Source organism: Pelodiscus sinensis, chromosome 2 (genome assembly GCF_052426305.1).
Source record: "Pelodiscus sinensis isolate ZL-2025 chromosome 2, ASM5242630v1, whole genome shotgun sequence".
Classification (NCBI taxonomy): domain Eukaryota; kingdom Metazoa; phylum Chordata; order Testudines; family Trionychidae; genus Pelodiscus; species Pelodiscus sinensis.
The window spans coordinates 80,873,080-80,888,834 of record NC_143053.1 but is presented as its reverse complement, the minus strand read 5'-3'; the positions used below and the strand labels follow the sequence as shown (position 1 = coordinate 80,888,834).

Sequence of the window (15,755 nt, the reverse complement as noted above, 5' to 3'; positions counted from 1 at the left end):
AAGGTACCAACATGGAGTCGGTTAGCTAATCCTATGTAATCACTTTCCCAGTTTTCAAGTACATATTATGCTCACTTCTGAAAACATGTTGCCCTCTGTGGAACTGGACAGTGTGGAAGATTGAGAGGTAGCTGCTGGGCCTAAATTATCAACAGCTGGAGAAAAGGAATTCTCTAACTATGTGGTGATGCAGTAAAAGTCGGTCTCTGTTTGTCGTCTTGTCATTTATGTGCTGTGTGTGAATCTTACAGTAGACATATGAATGGAAGTATCAATTAGTACACTCAGGTAAGGCTAAAACCTCTAAAATGGTAGGATTTGTAGTGTATGTCAAATGAATTCATTTTGCTTGTGTACCTCTCCCCACCCCTTTCCTTCAGGCTTTTCTGGGAATTGTATAGGCTGTGGAGAAAGGGGATTTCGATACTTCACAGAATTTTCCAACCACATTAACCTGAAACTAACCACTCAACCAAAGAAGCAGAAGCACTTAAAGTACTACCTAGTAAGAAGCTCCCAAGGTGTACTGTCAAAGGGACCCCTTATCTGCTGGAAAGGTAAAGAATCTCCTATTTGCTAGAACACAGTATAGAATGTTTTTATGTAAAGTAGGGTGAATCTTAAAAGTTTGGGGGCTTAGTATTTAATAAGTAAGGGGGTGAAATCCTGGCTTCATTGAACTCAGTGGCAAAACTCTAATTGCTTTCAGTGGAGCCAGGATTTTTCCCAGGAGGTTAAAGATTTAGGTTAAACGAGGGTTTCCGACCCATTTCTCTTCTATCCCCACCCTGCTACAAGCCTAACGGTGACCTCAAATCCCCCCTTCTGCAGAAATAAAGTGGTCCATCAACCTGATAACCCCTTCCTCTGTCTGGGTGTTTTCTTCCAACATCTGGCAGAGTAGCTGTCAGCCTATTCTCCAGCAGCAGTTTCTGTTACTGGTCTGTTGATTTTATCTCTTACAAATTCATGCTACCACTCATAGAACAGCTAATCCCACAAAGAGCATTATAAGATAAATCTGGGGGCACTGATCTCAGGGGAATGGAAAGAGGGATCATATGTACTCAGGTTCTGTTAGCTTGTTTTGCACCCTCGGTGCAACTTGGGTGAATATCTTCAGCTTTAAGTTGAGGGCTCTTGACACCTCCCAGGATCAGGTTGGTATTCTGATCATAACAGATTTGCTGGCATGCTGAGTGTTTTGGGCCAGGTTTCTGTGACTAAATAATGAAATTAGGTTGGTTGAATCCTGAGAGATATTTTAGCTGAGCTTTGCTATTTGTTGCATGTATGTGCTGTAACATTTGTCAGTGTTTTACACCATTGTACTAAACTGTTGCACTGAAAGCCCGGCCTTGTTAATCTGTACTATAGCTGCTTCACTTCCAGAATGCAGAAGCAGACAATCATCTGCTGCTAGCCATTCTGCTAAACCAAATTCTTCAGTATCGCCATCCATGACCCCAGAGAGCGGAAGAGCTAATGGATACAAATCAGGGTTCACACAGACAGGTAGGGGCTGTGAAAATGCTGTATGCCGTAGAAATGACCATTGTGAGGGTGATGAAGTACCTCACTTGTTCCTGGTTAGGGTTGCCAAGTAGATTTTAATGTGTATCATTTATAGGTTAAAGATGGAAAAACAAATTTCAAAATATATATTTTGATACTAATAAGGAGCAGATGAGACTGGTATAAATTTAGCTCTTAATAATATGCTGAAATAGTCTAATGTTTTTAGTCCATTTGATTATCTATCTATCACTGATGTCCCAAAGGTTATGACATACTAATTTATAGTAAGCATCCTTAGCAGAATGGGTACCTTGAACTGACATCTTTTTCTTCATTGAAGAAAAACAGCCTACTATTTTTGATATTCCCTTCCTCTGGGTGTTTTCTTCCAGACTCTCACAATTGATTTGTGATAAAAGTTATGTTACATTTCAGTGATTTTCAAAGTGAGCTAAAACACATCATAGCCATATTGCCAAAGCTTTGAAATTCTTACCTTTTGGAGCTGTACATTGATTTAAGTAGAAATAAAGATTTTTTTCTAATAACCATAACAGTTTCACCTAAAAGAGCTTCTCTTCTGCACTCTAAAGGTGATTTTTTTTTCTTTGGTATGCTTTGTAGATTATTGCAGCTTTTAAAGTTGATTTATCTGGTGTAGTTGATTGTCTTTTCTTTATTTGCTAGATTTTGAAAACACGAGGCTTTTATTCAGATGAGCCATGATTGAATAAAGTACACATCTCTGCTGTCTCTGAACGATGTAAAGACAGAACAGGATCTCTAAAAAAAAAAAAAATTCAGTTATCCAGGAATTTTAATTGGATGCACATGGTAGAACATAGGTGTACGTGGAATGATATGAAGTGCAATATTTAAAAAAAACCTTGTTTCAGTAATTCATTTGCTTATGAAGGATGCCAAAAATAAGAGTGAACATTAGCATTCCTATTGGGATGGCAAATATTAGGTAGTGTGCTCAGGGACACTTTGAGATTTGGGGATTTATTCCTACTTAGATTGTATTTTGAATCTGGAATGAGAAAGTTGTGATGCCATGGCCTCCAGGTTCTTGCCTGGGAAATGTGCAGGCACACAAAACCCCATTTTAAAGACATAACAAGTAATCTAATATTTACCTAGCTTTGTCTTGGTTGCAGCTGACAAGTTGATAGGTACACCTTTTATAGCCTGCTTTCTTCTTATCAGCTCACCATGGTTTTCTTTCTGTTGTCCTTTTGTATCAATGTTTGTTCCCTGGTCACGGTTATCAAATCCTTTTTATCTCTTACCATTGTTACCTTCCCAGTGAAGATAGTGCCACATTCATACATCCAAATTCCACTTGACAAGGGGGAAAAGCCCACCATATTTGTTTGTAGGGTATAATACTGTGTGACCACCTGTAAGGAGAGTTCATGTTTCTCCCTTGAAGTCTCCATGGCATGTATACATTCAGGTGAACTACTTTCTCTATTGCTTTCAGTTAGGTGTGATAAAATTAGGTTGCTTTCTAAAATTATGCTCTATTTATTACCATTTTTCTTTCCTGAGGTCTGAACTTGAAATTGTGAGTACTTTTCTTTTTCTAGCTTTGCAAGTGAAGTACAAGTCCCTAGTAACCTTAGAAGTTATATGATTATTGCACAGATTTTATATACAAACACGCTACACACACACACACACGTATTTTAAAAGAACATTAAGGTTGCAAAGTAAAGTAGTTCAAAAGCAGGAAATTCTAGAGTTGAGGTTGCCTGTGAACCTGAATACAGCCCCATTGTGTGTATGCATTATGATTTACGATTAGAAGTTGAACCTCTGTGGTCCGGAACTCACTGGTCCAGCAACATCCATCGTCTAGCAGGACCACAGATGTTGCTAGACTAGAGAGCCCCAGCATAGAGGTTGCCGGCAGCTGGGAGCAGAGTCAGTGGGCAAGGCCAGTGGGACTTCAGAGCCCATGGGGCACCAGAGCCTGCAGCCAGCAAGGTCAGGAAGCCGGTGGGGCTACTGGAGTCCATGGGGTGGGGGTGAGGCTGCAGAGCCCACAGTCAGCAGGGCTGTTGGAGCTTGCAGAGCCCTCAGGGCTGCTGCAGCCAGGCAGCTGGGGACAGCAGTGCTAGGTGGCTGGGGAGAGGATCTCAGTGGAAATGCTGGCGGCACCCCTCCCACCCCAGACCTTCCCTGATTCGGCAAATTCCTTTGTCTGGGACTGGTCAAGTCCCAGGGGTGTTGGACTAGGGAGGTCCAACCTGTAGTAGAATTCAGTATTTTTATATTTTGACATATAATATCAGTGCTTATTTGTAAGCATGTTTCAGGGGTTTTTTAATCTTAATTTTTCACATCTGGGGGAAATTTTGGAGAGGTTCAAACAATTATTTTATAATAGTAGCTGCCCATAGCTCCTCCCCTTCTTCCCCAGACTACATCCCTTCTGCGGGGCCTGGAGCTGAGCCCCCTGTACCACATTGCCCAGGGCCCAGTGAAGTCTGTTGCCAGCTCTGAGTAGGGATGTATGCAACTAGTCGGCTATCTGATGAGCATAAGATTATCGGATAGTCGAGTAGTGACTCAGCTAGTAGCTTCCCCCCACCCCTCCCGGTCCCATTGGCGGGAGCAGAAGCCAGTGCTGAGGTGAGCTGTCATAAAAGCCAGTTCCCTCCAGCACCGTCTCCACGGGAGGCAGGGAAAGCAGAGGCACAGTGGTGGGGAAAGTATGAATGGGGACTGAAGCCATCCCGCTCGCGCCGGTTTCTACTGTGGTGCTTCAGCCTTTGAAATGTAGCAAGAGCCCTATGGGGCAGCAGTGGAGGTGGGTGAACAGGAGCTGATGCTGGGGGTAGTTGGCTTAAAAGCTGGTTACCCATTACTGTCTCTGGGGTGCCACTTGCTCCCCCTCCCCACTGGCACTCATAGAGGCAGCAGGTGGAGGGATGGTGAGGCTACTGCTAAGCAGCCCCTATCCGCAGGGGTCCCAGTGGGGAACTGGGCCCCCCCTCAGACAGGGTCTGCTACTGCCAATCAGCTCCTGTTTGCGGCCAGCCCTGGAACGGACTCAGAGCAAGGCAGAGACAAGCAGTCCTGGCTGGCACTGGTCTGAGATGTTGCGCCTCTGCAGTTTAAACTACATTTAAAATGCAGAGCTGTAGTGCAGGTGGCTCCCAGAGCTGGCATGAGACAGGATGCCCCATCCCTGCTCGACCTAGCTCCTGGAGCTATCTCCACTGTGGCTCTGCAGAGCAGTCCTATTGACTAATTAGCTAGATAACCACAGTTTAACATCCTTACCCCTGAGTATGTGATCATGTAATTAAATAGTGGAATATAATGCTTACACCCAGGAGCCCAAATTCAGGTTAGACAGGCAACCTTAATGATGGTATTTCCATCTTTAGAGCATTAGAATCTGCAACCTTCATAAACTGTATTTATATAATTTTTTTTAAGAAGTGAACTGAGCAAGCCAGAAACTCAGTGTAATGACAGGTGGTCACCTTTGTGGTTCACCAACAGAGTTTGAACTGTTAGATGAACCAAACAGACCTGTGCTGCTGGAGCTAACAGAGTAACTGATAGCACTAGTAAATTGAGATGCTTGCTTTGCCAGTGGCTTTCACATCTATGTTCGTTGGTGATTATCTTGAATTTCTTTCTGGGTTGTGGAAGACAATGTTTTTTGGTAGGCATAGACTCTTTTGCCCGTTTGCTCTGTAAGCCTGATGACTCCTGTTGTATCCTTTCCAAACTACCATTATCCCAGTCCTGTCTTTTGTGCATCCACGACTCCTTATCCCAGTTCCAATCTCCTTGCACAGAGTCCCAGTCTCCACTCCCCACACTTCTCATTGTAACCCAGTCTTCTTGCCCAGCCAGTCCAATTCTTTCCACTCCAGGCTCACTGTCTGAGTTTTTCTTTCCTCTGCCCTCTGCTTCTTAATCATAGTCTTGCTCCTCATCCACTCTGGCTCCCCCTACACTCTATTATTTGCCCATACGGTTCTACTTCTCCCACCATACCCCAGCTTCTTGCCAGCTCTGTCTTAAGAATTTAGAGATGGCAGTGTGTCCACATAAAAAGTGAAGAATTTGATCTGAATGGAGTTGCTGGTATTAAAAGTCGAATGGTTTGATCAGAGGTCTTGAAGTCAAAGGCTGGGTTCTATTACTGATTTGTTGTATGATCTTGGGCAATTCACTTAAACTTTCTGTTCTGTGATTTCCCCACCTATAAAATGGGAATAATAATTCTTATCCACTTCTCAAAAGTGCTTTGAGGAAAGTGTGTTCTAGTACAGGTTGCACCTCTATACATTGCAACTTTCTGGTCCAACTTTCTGATCCAGCAACATCCGTGGTCAGAAAGGACCACGGATGTTCCAGGATCCGAGAGTCAGCTAGGTTGCGTGGGGGTGGGACAAGAGCCCGCACTAAGTGCAAGGGTTGCAGGGTTTGGGAGCTGGCGTGCAACTCAGCTGAGCTGCGGGGGACCTCGTAAGCCCAGTGTAGGGGCAGGGTCCTGGATCCCTCATCCAGGATCAGTTGGGTCCTGAGGGTGCTGGACCAGAAAGGTTCAAACTATAGTTTGAATATAAGATATGGCATCAGGAACCCTTGAATTCTGATACATGCTCTTTTTACTACTGTGGGCAAGTCACGTAACCTCTCTGATTCACCTTCCCTATCTACAAAATGGGACAATAATTTTTACTCACCTATCCCATTGAGCTATTATGAAGAACAGTTAATGAATATTTGGAAAGTGTTTTACATGTGAAAAATGGTATGTGGATTATGTAAGTATTAATAAGCATGATGAAGAGTTGCTTTTTAGGAATAGTACAGTGATATTATCATCCCTCAATATTAAGATATGGAGATTTTATTTTGCAAACACATAGCCTTCACAACATACACGATCCTTAAACATAAAAAGGAGAAAAGTACTGTCAAAAATTTACCGTGAGTCACGTATAAATCCCGACCATGATCCAACTTCATTGGTTTGGATAATCAGAAGTTTTGTTAAGTCCTCCATGCAATTCCTGTATTTTAGGTGCTTAAATGCACTCCTCCTTCTTTAGCTTCCTTCAAAATCCTCGCAGTGTCTAAAAGCACTGTCTCTTCTGGAATTCTTGCACTCCTAATGCATTCTTGAGCTATTCATTCATACCCTAGGGACCATTTCAAGTGCTCCATTAGTTGATGGGATCATCTTTTAGTCTAGTTTTCTATAGTTGTTCCACTTCATGGCTGAATTCTTCATACTTCATCTTCTCTTGGTTCTTTTTTATATTTCTGTCTCCTGGTGTGGTGATGTCCATTAACCCATCTTTCCTGCAGCTGTGTTCAGCCTGTTTTCCTACACTGGTTGATCTATGACAAGTTTCAGATCCCATTAAAAAATCTTCGCTTTTCTATTGTTTAGTGCACTTTTGACTCCGTGGTCATAATGTCACATGGTTTGTTTAATTCTGTGCTTGCCACTCTGCATCCTTAGAATCTTTTTTGTTTGGATGTCAGTTTTTTTCTCCTCCTGATTCCATTTGATCATTCTGGCAGTGTACCATACTATTAGCATTGCCTACAATATTAATCGATTAATATTAATTCATGAGGTAAATCCTTATGTGATGACTTCTTAGGCATGTACTGATATATTTATAGATATTTTCAAATAGTGATTTAATCAAACTGTTTTTTATCAGACTCCTCAGTATTCAGTCCGGCAAAATCATCTTCTGCTGTTAATATAAGTGGAACTCAAGACCTATCCCGGAACAAGAACATAGTGAAACCACTGGCTTTGTCTGTGCAGCTTGTAGGAAAGACATTTGCAACAGGTAATAATTTACTTTACAGGAACAAGAGTAGAGTGAGGAGCTGTCTGTGTAGCAGTGGGCACGTTTGTTATCCAAATCCCCAAATTTGTGTACCATTCAAAAACTCTGGACATCAACATCTGGCATTGCCATTGCTCTCTACACCCTTCATAGTGTGCTGATTCTCAAACTTGACAGTCTGGTCACTATAGTTTAACGGGGGCCAGTTATTTCCTTGGTTAACCCCATCAAATCAACTTTGAGTAATGTGGCACCTTTAAATAGCTCTCAAAGAGGTGAGACTCTTACCCTGTCCACATGTTAGTCTCCAAGAATGACCTTATGTAATCTCTTAGGGTACCTCTAGACTACAGGCTTTTGTCGACAGAGGCTTTGTCGACAGATACTGTTGACAAAACTTCTGTCGACAAAGAGCGTCTAGACTACATCCAGTTCTGTCGACAAAGCAAGCCACTTTGTTGACATGAGAGTGTAGACACAAAGGACAGTGTAGATGCAATAACGCCTTCTGTTGACAGAACTCTGTTGTCAAAAGGCATTATTCCTCGTAGAATGAGGTTTACCACCATCGACAAAACTGCTGAGTTTTGTTGACGTTATGTCGACAGAACTCAGCGGTAGTGTAGACGCAGGTATAGTTTTGTCGACAAAACCCTGTACTCTAGACACACCCTTAGAGATTTTTACTCCTGAGGGTATGTCTACACTACCCCGCTAGTTCGAACTAGCGGGGTAATGTATGCATACCGCACTTGCTAATGAAGCCCGGGATTTGAATTTCCCGGGCTTCATTAGCATAAGCGGGGAGCCGCCATTTTTAAATCCCCGCTGCTTCGAACCCCGTGCAGCGCGGCTACACGGGGCTCGAACTAGGTAGTTCGGACTAGGTTCCTATTCTGAACTACCGTTACTCCTCGTGAAACGAGGTGTACCGGTAGTTCGGAATAGGCACCCTAGTCCGAACTACCTAGTTCGAGCCCCGTGTAGCCGCGCTGCACGGGGTTCGAAGCAGCGGGGATTTAAAAATGGCGGCTCCCCGCTTATGCTAATGAAGCCCGGGAAATTCAAATCCCGGGCTTCATTAGCAAGTGCGGTATGCATACATTACCCTCCTAGTTCGAACTAGGAGGGTAGTGTAGACATACCCTGAGGGAGTTCTGCAGCAGAAAATTAAAATTATACCCACAGTATTTTAAAATGCTGCAAATTTTCTTTGTCAATAAAGAAATGTGGCTCCAGCATGGAAGTGGGTAGCACAAAGCAGTCGCAGCATTTTGGTGAAAGATCACCCTGAAACACCAACCTCCCTCTGCGCAGGGGACTCAGCAGGGAGGCTGCACTTGACACACTGCAAGGGGTCGGCCTGCCCCAAAAACTCCCACGGGTCCTGCCCCACTGTGTCACGTGCAGTAGGTGCACCTGTCATTTGTAACTTCCAGTAAAAATGCTTCAAAATTCTTGATAAAACAAAAGAAAAAAATATGTAGCACTTCAAAGATTAACAAGATAGTTTATTAGGTGATGCACTTTCGTGGGCCAGACCCACTTCTTCAGATCTGGGCGCATCACCTAATAAACTATCTTGTTAATCTTTGAAGTGCTACATATTTTTTCCTTTTGTTTTACCAAGATCAGACTAACACGACTACCTCTCTATTACTATTCAAAATCATCATCTTTTTTGGCTTTGTTTTGTTTCATTTTTCCCCCTTGAACTGCAGAAGCCCCGTTCCTGGTGAGATGGATACATTGCATTGAAAATGCCCCAGTATTAGAGTTCATTCAGTCACAAATCTTGTTCTCTCTTTGCTTTACATTTTGCAATAGGATTTATTTTTTCAAGGTTGTCTAAAGCTTCATTCTCTGTGTATTTTGTTGTATTTAGCCCCACTTACACTGCGCACCGGCGATGTTGCAAATGGAAACAGTAGTGGAGGAAGAAATAATGTGTTGAGCTCTACATTCTCTCGGCCGATGCCTCACTCAACTTCCCCCAGCCCTGGGTGTTTTTCTGTAGATCAAGGTAAAAGAAAATCTGTGTTTTTATTATTGAACTCGTTACTGCATGTGCTGTTAAGCCAGAAAACTGCAGCTTTGTTTTCTTTTCCAGCATACCTGTTTGTTTCAGGTTAATGTGTTGCTGACATGATTGTTGATGCTAATGATACACACCTCATTGTAGATACAGTAGACTTTCGCTAATCCGGCACCTTTGGGACCTAGGTGGTGCCGGATTATCGGATATGCCCGAGTATCGGAAGGTGCTCTGGTGGGGGGCTGTGACGTGCTGCGACACGCACTGTGTCCGGGGGGTGGGCGGGGAACGGTGTGGTGAGGGGCGAACACTCCGCCATTTTGCAGGAAAGCGGGGGAAGCCCTGCGCCACTGCTGAGAGTTTCCGGGAGGGGAGTGGGCTTCCCACCCCACCCCCCCAGACTGCAGCAGGGGGATGAGGGGCAACGCTGCGGGACCAACCCGGCAGCACCCCAGGTGCTCTGCTCCTCGTCACTTCCCCAAGTCCGCCACTTGTCAGCTTCGGCAGCGGCGGACTTGGGGAAGCTGCAGAGCAGAGCAGCTGGGGTGCTTCCGGGTTGGTCGCGCAGCGCTGCCCCTCACCCCCCTGCTTGGCGATAATTACTGCAGTATGGGGGGTGGGGAGCCCGCTCCGCTCCCGGAAACTCTCGGAGACTGCATGGGGCTTCCCCTGCCTTCCTGCAAAATGGCAGAGGGTTCGCCCCTCGTCACACCGTTCCCCGCCCACCCCCCGGCCAGTCTCAGTGCGGGTCCGGGCAGACCTGTCACAGGGATATAATCCCTTTCCCCTCTTCTCTCCTTCCCTTTTCCCATCCGCGAGCACCCAGGGGCTCACAGCAGCTCCAATTGTCTGGTTGGCCAGAGCACTTCTGGGTTCAAGTTGGTGCCAGACTATCGGGAGTGCCGGACGACTGGATGCTGGACAGTTGGAGTTTTACTGTACTAGTATTTGTCTGATCAGAATGTGGCTTTATGTTAATTGAAAGTACCTCTAACTCAATAGTGTTTATGGCTATGCCAACATAAAAAGGTATGAGGTCAAAATCCAGCCTGGAGTTTGTGTATTTGAATGTAAATGGGAAGGAAGAAGAGTATTTTGAATTATTTTTTCCTCTTAAGCATCAATGTCTAGTTCTGGGCCACCAAAGAAACGACACCGGGGATGGTCTCCTGGGTCACCAGTCCCACCTGTCCCTGGTTTAGTTGTACCTGTTCCGACAATTCGGCCTCTTGCAAGAACAGGTAAGATTTTTTTTTTTTAAACAATTATGTGAATTCTCATGACTATAACTTGTGCTCATCTAGCTCAGTGGCATAATAGTGCTTCTCTGAAATGTTGTGCAGGACACATCATCACTGCTACTGAAGGAATAACCTCAGGTCTCACTTGGGTTTGAGGTCCAGTTTTGCTAGATTCTGTATAAACACACATGATGAGATGGTGCCTGCTCCAAATAGCCTACAATCTAATTTAAAATGAGTCAGTACGGGAACATGACAGTTAATGAGAAGAGGGAAAAGTGAGGATGAGGATACTAGTAATACAAACACATGGTTAACTGTCCATAATTTAGTGCTTCCAAAATTGATTGTCTGTGTGTATGTATGTGTACACACACACGCGTGCACACACACAAATAAAAACCCAAATATATGGAATGTCCATTCGTCCTCACCTTGAGATTGTAACTTCCCAGACCAACCGAGCATACTACAGATGCTCCACTCCTGCATGGCCTCTCGGAACAAAATGGCATACATGAAAATCCTGTCAATTCACCCTTAGCTCAAGGGATGATGATCGCAGTTTGGAATCTTGACAGTGAAGGGATGGCGAATCATTATGGCTCTATCAGGGACATAGAAGGTTGGCATCCATATTGAGATAAAGAGTTTGGGTTAAATAAAAAAGTACATTAACAATTTATAAAACATTACATCGAAATGTATAACTCCTATGATAATAGCGCTCTTCAGCTGTAGCATTCAAGATATTTTGCAAAGGGAAGTAAGTATCATTTGTCCCCATTTTGTAGAAAAGGTGAAAGAAGCAAGAAGTTAAGACCCAAATTTTCAAAACTGCCAATGATTTTTGGATGCCTCCATTTTGTGTTCAGTTTGGGCTTGACTTTGAGAGCATGAGCATCCACAGTGGTATTCAATGGGAGTGGTGGGAGCACAGCACTTTTGAAAGCCTTGCCCTCTGTGTGTCTATTGGTATCGCTGCACTGCAACACTATTTTGAAATAACTAGCGCTATTCCAAAATAACTTAGTCTGTGTCTACACCACAGGCAGTTACTTTGAAGTAGTGTCAAAATACTGTCAAGCTGGAGGACTTCTTACTCTGACTCCTGTAACCCTCATTGTACGAGAAGTAAGGGAAGTTGGAGGAAGAGTGCTCTATTTCAAAATAAGTACTGTGTAGACGCTCCCTATTTTTAAATAAGCTATTTTGAAATAAACTACACAATTGATGTAGCTCAATTTGCTTAGCTTATTTCGAGTTAAGCCCTGAAGTGTAGACATACCCTATGTGGGCTCCCAAAATCACTAGCCACTTCTTAAGACCTTGTACTAAATGACTTGCTGAAGGTAATACAGAAAGTTAGAACCCAGATCACTTGACTCCCAGACTTATGCCTTCTCACTCAAACACTAAGTCCTTTTGTGTTAGCCATGAATACACTTTTACCGACAAGCCCTTGAGCAACTTTTGTAAGTGGCCAGTTACTTGTGGTTAGAAACCATCTTCTCTGTTGTTGTTGCCAGTTTACTTGTATAGATTTACTGCATGCCAATGTATCATTTGTTCTCAGAAAGGAAGTTCTGAGTTAAACGAACTTCTAGAAACTGACAAGTTCTCACAATTAAAAAGTTGAATTTCTTTAACACCTTTCACCAGGGAATTGTAAAATTCATTATGGACAATTTAAGGAAGCCTCATAACATCCCTATGAAGTAGCTATTACACTGACAGATTTACAAGGCATAGTGCTTTTTTTTTCCTCTTTTGAAAGCTGCTGTTGTTTTTTCAAGACTGAAGTGTAGTTTTCATCTTCCTGGCTTCAGAATGGCATAAAGTGGTATGCAAACAGCAATGAAATTTTGGCCTACATGTTGTAAGTCAAAAGTGAGCATGATCTCTCTTCCTTCTTTATGCTGACAGGTAGCACTGAAAAGTTGCCTGTGTGGACAATTTTCCTAGTACTTAGGTTTGTGAGAAGATGCATATTCAAACCTGGGTTTTTCCTGTCCCTCTCCACCAAACAATACAGTAGTTAAAAAAAAAAAAGTTGTATTTTAGTGGTGGGGCCAGGAAATGATATTGGGTCTTAATTTAAATTCCTTAAAACTGTAATAGGAAATGCAAAGGTGTTTTGAATTTTATTGCAGTTAGAGATTTAAAGGAGTGTTTTTTGTTTGTTCATGGGGCAAATCACAGTATGAGCCTCTTGGTAATGGAAGTTTTTCTTTCTTTATTCTATAGAGCCCCTTTTGTCAGTCCCAGTTCCTCAATCCATGTTAACTGGAATTTTACAGCCTCAGCCCATCCCTGCAGGGGAGACTGTAATAGTTCCTGAAAATCTACTGAATAACTCAGGAATCAGACCAGTGATTCTCATAGGTAAGTCTCACATTGGATAAGCAACATTGTACTTCTTGAATAATAGCATGCTCCCTCTGGGATTTGAGGTTTTGGGGGTGGTGAAATTCACTTTTATGATCAGCCAGTAAGTATAACAGAAAGGTCGCTGTGTTTCGTAAGACTTTCAGCAGCCTCTTGTGTTAATTGTGTAATATTTATAATGAGAAATTGGGTGATTTACTGCCAAGACTTCACATACGAAAGATTCCTGGCCAGAGCAGATTAGACCCTAAATTTGTGTTTTGAATAAACAAAGCTTTTACAGAATCTAAGAATAGACTATTTGAAATTAAAACAACTTTCTGATGCAAACAGTTTCCCAAGACACACAAACATTTCTTTCAAGTGTTTACGTTCAACACTATAGCCTGTGCCATTACCTGAAACCAAGAAAGTGAAATTGATGTTGAATTGATCAGTCAAAACTGACTCGCTCTTTTTTCCCAGTGTCTAAATAATAAATGAGAATATTGAAATTTCACCTGTATAATGCGTGTTGTTAGTAATGTACCATATGTAAGGACATTACTGTTATTTTAAAATGTGACTTTTACTGTGCAAATGTCTCTTTGAGGTATGTTCCTCCAAAATAATAATAATGAAAGTTCTTCATATTGGTGAATAGTGCCAAAAACTCCAAGGGTTAATTCCAAGATTGTTCAATTCAGTTCAGTATTATCCCTTTGTATAAATCACCCTGCATATTAGGGAACCATATATGCCCATATGATCCAAAGAATTAATTCTAAATTAAAAGGTGAAAAATTCCTAAAAGTCCTTTGTTATACAACTGGTCTTTATACATAGTTTCACTGGAGGTAATGGAGCTACCTATGTGAATAAAGATTGGAAGGTTAGGATTACAGTCGTGTGTGTGTGTGTGTGTGTATGTGGGGAGGAGGGGTTATTTTATGGAAGTGTAATGTATACAGTTCTGTAATTTCAGTAGCTGCATTTCCTTATGAAAGATGCGGGTTCTTGTAGTTATCTTAATTCCAGGAAAAGTAAGAGCAGCCTTTGGGCTCCTGGCAGATTATCAGTGCAGTCCTCAGGTGGGCCCATTGTTAAAAAAGAGAGTTTCATTTGTAGTAAAGTACCAGATGTACTAGGATTGATGATCTACCAAATATTGTGGAGAATCTATTTTTAAAAGAAAAATGTATATGAGAAAACTGTAGTCAATAGTTCTATCTTTGCCATTCTTAATCTTAACAGAAAGACGCTTATTTTAATGTCTTAATATTTTATTTTCATTCATAGTTTGTTTAATGTGGGTAAAAAGTGCTAAGATGTTCATCCTAACAGTACACAGTAAAGCAGTGTCTGAAGCATATTTAATTCAGTTTGTGCTGCTTTTACTAGGTTAAGATTTCTGTACTGCTGTTTGACAGATTTTGCACACTGATTTATAGGTAATGAGAGCTTTATGCAATTAAAGGTCATGGTAACAACTGTATGGATTACTTTACTATTTGTCTGTGAATAAATAATTACTACCTTGGGGTATACATACACCGGGTAATACACTGCTGGCATACTTGATTTCTTCTGCCTGGTTTGGTCACTGTGGTCCCATCTTTTGATATGTAGCATTAAGCAGAAGTTAAGGAATATTACTGTTGCAAGATTTTGTGTAATATTAGGTTTTGAGTGTCTTTGTTTTTGTTTTTGAAGGTTATGGCACTTTACCCTATTTCTATGGCAATGTTGGTGATATTGTAGTAAGTCCCTTGCTGGTGAATTGCTACAAGATTCCACAGCTGGAGAAAAAGGATTTGGATCTTTTGGGGTTGACTGGCAGTCAGTTACTAAGTGTGGAGAACATGATTCTTTTAACTGTACAGTATCTTGTCCGGTTAGGTAAGCCATTTCTCATATTCATTCCAGTTTGTATGGTTTATTACTTTTGTTTTCTGCCTTCATCTCCAAGGTGTCCTACCTCTTGCTGGGAGCCAGTTTTCTGTCAATCTTGCTGCTGGAAGAGATAAGTAGTCTCTACCTACAGCCAGTGCCAGTGCAACTTTGCAAATGTACCTGAAAATGAGGTCAATTTGAAGGGTGATACGCTCTCTTTCCTCCCTGTGATCAGTGTCACCTTAGTGAAAATCAAATATGATTCTGCATTGTAAATATTTCCTTTGCTTTGTGTATTAAACCTTCTCTCTTCACATCCCTAAGAGCACTCAGTCCTTTTTTTCATTCAATTATGTGACAGGTGCTTACAGATGTGTTCTCACCATTGTGTTGGGGACTGCAACATTTACATGAAAACTACCTCTGTTGTGCAAACTAGAATAAATTATTTAGTACACAATAAATTCTTTTTTTTCTTGGATGTGTTTAATATGTGCTTTACCCAGAATTTAGGGTAGCCTAGCAAGGTGCAGCTTTTCTAACCTTTTGTGGATAGATCCTTTCATGGTGTTAGTGAATGTAGGCAAAGATAATAGTGCCGGCATATGCTACGTAAGCCTTCTCTCTCGGCTGCGTCAGTCTTGACCTGCAGCTTTCCTTTCATTTTAGTCCTGGAATACCCTTGAACTGAGACTGCCAGTCATAATGAGATACACTGTGATTTTGTAAGGGGGACTCATGACTTTTTCTGTGCTAGATAAATGTTTCCCTCAGCATGCATGTAATATGCCATGCATTCACACACACTTCTGTTCTCAGTCGTGCACAAGTGATGATGAGGCCATAATTGAGAGC

General features: G+C 42.2%; 1 protein-coding gene across 10 annotated transcripts in view; it reads left to right on the top strand.

Annotated features, from left to right (window-relative positions):
* The window catches only part of GREB1L (GREB1 like retinoic acid receptor coactivator), a 223,253-nt gene that overhangs the window by 121,709 nt on the left and 85,789 nt on the right, over positions 1 to 15,755 (top strand). For 7 of the 10 annotated variants that reach the window (XM_075920892.2, XM_089776291.1, XM_089776292.1 and 4 more), the window contains 7 exons: positions 381 to 557; positions 1,378 to 1,515; positions 7,230 to 7,364; positions 9,250 to 9,387; positions 10,518 to 10,640; positions 12,888 to 13,025; positions 14,721 to 14,906. In XM_075920892.2, the coding sequence (XP_075777007.2) occupies positions 381 to 557; positions 1,378 to 1,515; positions 7,230 to 7,364; positions 9,250 to 9,387; positions 10,518 to 10,640; positions 12,888 to 13,025; positions 14,721 to 14,906 (1,035 nt within the window). The remainder of the gene's footprint in view (positions 1 to 380; positions 558 to 1,377; positions 1,516 to 7,229; positions 7,365 to 9,249; positions 9,388 to 10,517; positions 10,641 to 12,887; positions 13,026 to 14,720; positions 14,907 to 15,755) is intronic. The other 3 variants (XM_089776294.1, XM_089776293.1, XM_089776295.1) reach the window with 2 other exon arrangements.